Source organism: Penaeus vannamei, chromosome 24 (assembly GCF_042767895.1).
Source record: "Penaeus vannamei isolate JL-2024 chromosome 24, ASM4276789v1, whole genome shotgun sequence".
Classification (NCBI taxonomy): Eukaryota; Metazoa; Arthropoda; class Malacostraca; order Decapoda; family Penaeidae; genus Penaeus; species Penaeus vannamei.
The window spans coordinates 28,801,385-28,808,884 of NC_091572.1; the positions used below are offsets into that span (position 1 = coordinate 28,801,385).

The 7,500-nt window shown below is 37.5% G+C and overlaps 2 protein-coding genes across 3 annotated transcripts in view; both read right to left on the reverse strand.

Annotated features, from left to right (window-relative positions):
• Positions 1-2,167: 2,167 nt before the first annotated feature.
• Positions 2,168-5,240, reverse strand: LOC138866194 (uncharacterized). Of its 2 annotated transcripts, none has more exons than XM_070138152.1 (4): positions 5,118-5,240; positions 3,649-3,776; positions 3,100-3,263; positions 2,168-2,518 (listed from the first exon to the last, which is right to left on the reverse strand). In XM_070138152.1, exons 1-4 carry the CDS (start codon positions 5,124-5,126, stop codon positions 2,436-2,438), a joined length of 384 nt encoding a protein of 127 aa, XP_069994253.1. In that variant the 5' UTR covers positions 5,127-5,240; the 3' UTR covers positions 2,168-2,435. The 2 variants fall into 2 exon arrangements, with proteins under 2 accessions (XP_069994253.1, XP_069994252.1); XM_070138151.1 differs by lacking the exon at positions 5,118-5,240 and adding an exon at positions 4,059-4,339.
• A 592-nt stretch (positions 5,241-5,832) lies between these two features.
• LOC138866155 (glutamate receptor ionotropic, kainate glr-3-like) overlaps positions 5,833-7,500 on the reverse strand; it is a 2,795-nt gene continuing 1,127 nt past the window's right edge. The window contains exons 3-5 of the mRNA XM_070138082.1: positions 7,251-7,365; positions 6,481-6,619; positions 5,833-6,110 (exon numbers count right to left, since the gene is read on the reverse strand). Coding sequence (XP_069994183.1) covers positions 5,833-6,110; positions 6,481-6,619; positions 7,251-7,365 — 532 coding nt within the window. The remainder of the gene's footprint in view (positions 6,111-6,480; positions 6,620-7,250; positions 7,366-7,500) is intronic.

Sequence of the window (7,500 nt, forward strand, 5' to 3'; positions counted from 1 at the left end):
ACCCTGAACATTGAAACTAATACCCACTCCTCAATGCCTACTAGTGCATTACCCACTCAAGCCGAGACTCAGTCTCCAGAAGACATTCCGACTCTCCCAACTTCCTCATGTCTACCCCTGCAGCCTTCTTCATCAAACACCCCAACCTCCCTTATTACTACCTGACAGCCTTATTCTCCACCTCTCCGTAATACTACCTTAAGTACTCTAGCCCAGCTAAAGGGGACCGATTTTTCGTGATCCCCCTACAGCTCCTTACTCAGGCAACTCTTCTCTTTCAACAATGCCTCCAAAAACAAGTGGGCAGTGACTGCCGATATCCATCCCCCTCTTGCTCATAATCCCCTTACACCCCTCCCTCCTCCTCCCTCTCAATACAACCTAACCCCCTCAAATACGGCCTACTACCGATATCCATCCTCCCGATACTACCGATATCCATCCTTCTACTCCCTCCCAACACAACCCATCTCCCTCAACTCCAACTGCTGCCGATATCCGTCCTCCCGACACCCATCCTCCTCCTACTGATACTCTCCCTACACCACTTCCTCCTACTCCCACCCAACACGACCCACCCCCATCAACTCCTACTGTACGTACATTCTTCCTACCTCCATCGCCTCTATCATTTCCACTCCCTCCTGGATACACACGTGAAACACTTACGTAATCCCCTTACCTAAGCCGATCATAGCCCATTCACACTTCTTTACCCATTTTAACTCACAAGATCACTCTAGATAATTGACGCATAGCAACCATCACCCTTCACCCCTCCTCTAATATACTTTCCTATAGTGCTATATGACCCTAGATGTCTAGCAGATTTATCTTTGCTTTTTAACCATTAACCATCGGCTAAAATATGGATTAGAGTAAGTACACAGCTGGTTTATAAGAAAACAAACTATGAAATGCAGTTTGTTTACAAGCTGGGCATCGCACAAACTACTTGTCTGAGCTGGACGAGTAGTTCCGAAGCAGCAGCTTTTGCGGCCAACCAACCAATCCTTCGGGATTTGAATAATATCTGTCCTGCATAATTAAAAGAAATAAATGGATCATATTTCATCTCTGTGTATCCATTACTGCTGGAATTTGCATTGTTCAAGCCTTGTAAGCAATCAGGGAGACTAGTTATTAAATAGCACATGCTGCATTATCATGCGTTGGACATATCTTTCAATTCATTTGAATATGGAGTAGTCATGCCAATCAATTTAACTTTATATCTTGAAAGAAATGCCTATTGATATACTCAGATTTGTGTTTTCTTATCATGCAGTATTTGTACATGTACACATGTGCATATATATATATATATATATATATATATATATATATATATATATATATATATATATATATTACACACACACACACACACACACACACACACACACACACACACACACACACACACACACACACACACACACACACATACATAATGTATATACATAATGCATATACAAATTGTATATACAGATACATATATATATATATATATATATATATATATATATATATATATATATATATACACATTTATATATGTATGCATATTGTAGATACAAATACATTACAGATATTTACATACACAAACGTATATATGTGTGTGTGTGTGTGTGTGTGTGTTTGTGTTTTATGTAAATGCATGAATAACGCGTTGCCTCGTTTCACTTACGGCGGACTATTTAATTGCTGTGAAAATTGCAAAAATCAGAAAACATTTCACCCAAACGTTTTTTTCCCCGTTATGGAGGAAGCAGCAAAAGCTTTCGGTAATTGAGTCATTTGCTTCTGTATTTTGAATAGATGTGATACAAGTGATCAAATGTGATGAAAGTGCTTGTTTTTTTTTAATACAATAATTGAAATTAAAGATTCCAATTCATCCGAATGAGGTACCCGGAGAGAGGAAAAACGAGGAATGTAAAACTAAACGCAGATCTTAATCTGATATGCCATTGTAACGAAAAGACTATATTTTTGTAATATTCTGAAATGGAATTGTGTGTTAGCATAAATACACACCCGTATGTGTGTATGAATGTAACAGTGTAAGCATGCCATAAATATATTGTTGAATACGGGAGTCAAAAATAAGCCTCTGAGAGTTCAGGATAAATCAAAATCCTTTATGATTTATATTATTCTTTATTGCATAGGAGGGAAAAATTGAAGAAGTGTGTTCGCGCCCGCCCGCATCTATACGTATTGTGTATGGATGTGTATGTATGTAAAATAGTGGAACATATCCATCCGTGCTCTTTCTATGTGACTATTTAAGAGGAAGCGTGCAGTGCACGTAGTGAAGGTTCTACACAAGCAACAGTACTCTCAGCAAAGGCAAATGTCTCTCTAAGCATAATGTGCGACTCTCTGGTCATTTCGAGCATTCGTCGTCGCCATCACAGAGCCCAACACTCTTATCGCACAGGCTTTCGGGTCGATTTCTTCAGATGGTGGACAAGGCACTCTCCCAGAAAGACCAGAGTGCTCAGCAGAACTCCTTAAATGATAAGAGAAAGTCGGTTTGTGATTGGAAAGTCTTGAACGTGCTAAGGATATTCAAAAGATATGACACTCAAAACCTTTATGATTATTTCTATTATTATCATTATTATTATTATTATTGTCTTTGTGTTGTTATTTTTATTATTATTATTATTATCATTATTGTTTTGGTGTTGTTATTGTTATTATTATTATTATTACTATTATTATTATTATTATTATCATTATTATTATTATTACTATCATTATTATTATTATTATTATTATTATTATTATTATTATTATTATTATTATTATTATTACTACTACTACTACTATTATGATCATTATTATTACTATTATTGATGTATTTATTTATTTACTTTTTTGCTTCCTTGAACATATTTCATTCTACTCAGAACTGTGATTTTTTTGTTACCATCACTGAGGCTTTCCTCATGCATAAGTTATTCTCGATGATAACAAGTACGCAAACACACAAATACACACACACACACACACACACACACACACAGAGAGAGAGAGAGAGAGAGAGAGAGAGAGAGAGAGAGAGTACGGCATCATCAAATAACTCACCGCCAACCAAGAGGAAGAAAACTCCACCGAGGTCATCTAATGTCAGGACCAGTGGCGTGTTTGACTTGTTCTCCTTCCCTGGCCTCGCCATACATGCTTTGGCGTTGGAGGTCAGGTTAAGCATGAGCTGGGTCACTTGTCCAGTTTCCACCAGGGATGTTAACCTGCGTGGGGTAGCCGTACTTCAGGAAAATATCCTTTTGAAACTTTTATGCAACTTCGGATACTAAGATCTTAGGTATTATAGTAAAATAGAGTAATGTAGTTTTCATATAATGTTTAGTATTTTTTTTTATATTTGGACTTTACACATTTATTTTCTCCGTTTTACTGATATGAAATATTTAGATATGTGAATGAATTAATTCAATTACATGAATTATTTGATTAAATTAATATATTAGTTATTTAATTTAATTATTATATTACTTGTTTAATTGAATGAAAATAATGATACTAAAGTATTGGTCATATCAACATCAGGATTGACGCATGAACAGCTATCACAAATGCCCTTGACCTTAGTTCCCACGCAGGGACGGACCTTACCACTTATTGAAGTCCGGGACGAGGGAACTGCCCTTGGGGAACGCCATGGCAAGGAGGGACGACGCGAGAGGGACCTTGCCGATGTAGTAATTGCACTGACCTGTCTCCATGTAGTCGTGGTGCATGATCTGATGGAGAAGGCGAGTTATATAAAAGGGGGAGGGAGTGTAAGGTATTGACAGTATATATATATATATATATATATATATATATATATATATATATATATATATGTATATAAATATATGGACATTGCATATATATCTGTGTATATATATGTATATATATGCATATATATATATATATAAATATATATATATATATATATATATATATATATATATATATATATATATATATATAATGCATACACACACATATATATGTGCACCGATCGCTTCACATCTTACGATACATCTTCCTGGGTCGTGCCGGTTGACCTTCCTTGACCCAAGCATGAAATTTGACACAAACGGCAAATTCAACGACGACAAAGCCGTCTCTTGAAAGATCCAAAGCTTCATAGGTCCTGCACTTCCCGTTTGGAGACTCAAGGTCCGTTGTGGTGTATTCGATCCCCAGCCCAATGCCCACGAAGTTATGTACTCTCCCCTGTAGGATTCTTTTTCGTGACTTTTGTTATATGCAGATGGCTCCACATTCGCTCAGCCGCCATGGAGTCCTTATTTATTGTGCATGATTTTCCCCTTCCTTGAAATAGCGGGAAATGTGTTTTTCCTTCTTAATGCTATTAATATTGATAATGTTATTCTTATTGATATGATTATTATTTTTTATTAGAATATTAATAACACCAAAGACAATAAAATAATACAAAAGAAGCTTTCCAAAAATCAAGGAAAAGGGTAATCATGTGAGATAGGTAGGGTTAATAACCGACTCCTTGGTGACTAAGCAAGATAATGAACCTATATTTCAGTAGGCATGGCATGTTTTCTTACCGTCCGGGGTGATGGGGTTAAGAGGTCATCAAAGGTCATTCTGGACTCAATGATTCTGATCAAAACACTCCTGGACTAGGCATTGGTTCCCCTGGATTGTCAACACCCGACATTTGTCTTTTTCTATCTATCTGTCTGTTATTATTATTATTTTTTTTTTATCATATACATGTTGTGTCTATGTATAATGCCAAGTCTTGATAAATCTCTCTCTCTCTGATAATGTTAATAATAACAACGATGATGGTGATGGTAATAGGAACACTGTAAATACCAATGATAATGCTAATAATGCTAATAATGATAATAGTAGAATAATAATAATAATGAAAATAATATAATAATAATGTGAATAATCATCATTCCACAGCAGCAATAAACATAACCACAATAAATAAGACCAGTAATAATAACACAAATGATCAGAAGACCGAGGATAACAGTACAACCAATACTACCAACTAGAAAAAAATAATCTACTGGACTTGAATGTTTTCTTTGGCCTACCTTCATCATGTTGAAATGATCAGTCAGGACAGCCTCGCGCTCTCTCTTTATGCACTCTCGGATGTCCCAGGCAGAAGAGACTATGCCGGCTCCTCCATATATCTTCCTCCCCAATGTCGAATTGGATCGCTAAAAGAGAAGAGGCTTTGATTGTATATAGACATATACATGTATACATACATACATACATACATATATATATATATATATATATATATATATATATATATGTGTGTGTGTGTGTGTGTGTGTGTGTGTGTGTGTGTAAACATATACATATATGTATATATATTATACATATACATATATATATATATATATATGTATTATATACATACATACATATACATATATGTATGAATATGTATATACTCATATATGTACATACATACATACATACATACATATATATATATATATATATATATATATATATATATATATATATATATATATATATATATATATACACACACACACACACACACACACACACACACACACACACACACACACACACACACACACATATATATATATATATATATATATATATATATATATATATATTCTTATATATATATTAGTTTGCCGAGGTTGAGACAGAAAAAAATCTGTGGGTTTCTGTCATGTATATTATGTATGGAATTTCCAAGTGGTCATGGCTGATCTACTCTGTGCCAAGAGCTCTCGCAGATCAAGGTCTACATAAACCCTAGACAGACTTTGTCCCAGATCCAAAATTCACGACCCTGAGGACGTATGAAGGACCTACTGCGTATCTCCCGTGCATCCACGTCCCGCGCTCAAGGTTCCAAGGGATTTTGCCGTAGGAGACGAGGTCTTCCACCGAATCGACCGGCACTGTGATGCTCTGGACCGTCAGGAGCGAGGTGAGGACGCCGCTGTAGGCCGAGGTGATCACGAACATAGCAAGCATCCAAGTGCCCAGGAAGGCTCTACCGGACAGCGACAAGGGCAGGGATTCTGTGGCTGGAAGGATATATTGAATATTGGTTTATGTGGTGGTTCAGTGTGTTCTGCGTCTGTTGGCGAGGGAGGTGTATACATTTTTGGTAATTTACGGGTGGGAATAGCGGTCTCTCCTACAACTGAAGGCCAGTAGTAAAAAAAAAGAAAAAAGAAAAATGAAAAGAAAAAAAAACGGGATATACTTTAATTGCGAAAAGGAAGGAAGGTTGTCAAATTAGTAATTTCTCAGGGAGACACTCTGCTTAAAGGCAAAGTAGAGTTAAAATTGCAGTTACATTAAGGATTTCCGTTCTATTACCACACAAAAGCGAGTTTTCTTGATCCACGTTCGCGTAATTCAATTGATAATCTAGAATCATTTATGACTCACCCTCGTTCATGACAGTTCGCGCGATCCAAGCCATGTTGAAGGACGACTTGATATCTGGCAGAGAGGCAGGTGTCAGGGCTCTGAGGATCACTCCCAGGATTATGGTGACCAAGAGGGAGGCGCCGAACCCGAGCCACACCTGGGCGTACGGGCGTGGGAACGTCGGAAGGGCGACTGATATCTCACTCTTTCTCTCCAATTCTCTCAGTCTTTTTTTTCCCTCTCTCTCTCTATTATTGTTTCATCCTTTCTCTCTCTCTCTGCCTCTCTTGCTCTGTCTCTCTCTTATTCTCTCATTCTCTCTGTCTTTCTGTCTGCCTGTCTCTCTTTCTCTCTAGCTATCGTTTTTACTCTCCATCTTTATCTCTCTTTATATATATATATATATATATATATATATATATATATATATATATATATATATATGCATGTATTCATTTATTTACACAATGATATTGATATTAGTAAGAGTAAAGCAACAGAAAAAAATATAAATAAATGATCATAGCTGTGCTCATGGACATGCATATGTACCATAAATCAACTATTTGAAAGAAACTCAGTCTTGCATTCAAAGGTTTCTCTCTCTCTCTCTCTCTCTCTCTCCCTCCCTCTCCAGAACCACGAGAACGTCCTACCTCACAGTATTGCATACAAAGGTTTCTATCTCTCTCTCCCTCCCTATCTCTCTGTCTCTCCCTCCCTCCCTCACTATCTCTCTCTCTCCCTCCCTCCCTCCCTCCCTCTCCAGAACCACGAGGCCGTCCTACCTCAGGAGCGAAAGGCTTCAGGAACCCGGCGAAGTCCCTCTCCATGCGCGGACGAGGCAGAAGGACCCCCCACCAGTCCATGTAGAGAAAGGTGGAAAAATCCGCCACCTGGAACCTGTCCCACGAAATGGACAGCGGACCCAGCGCCAAATCCACTTCCTTGTTGATAGGAAGGTGGAGGGGGAAGGATGGAAGAAGAGTGAGAGGAATTGCTCGTTAGAAATGTGCGTGTATGTGTGATTTTTCTCAT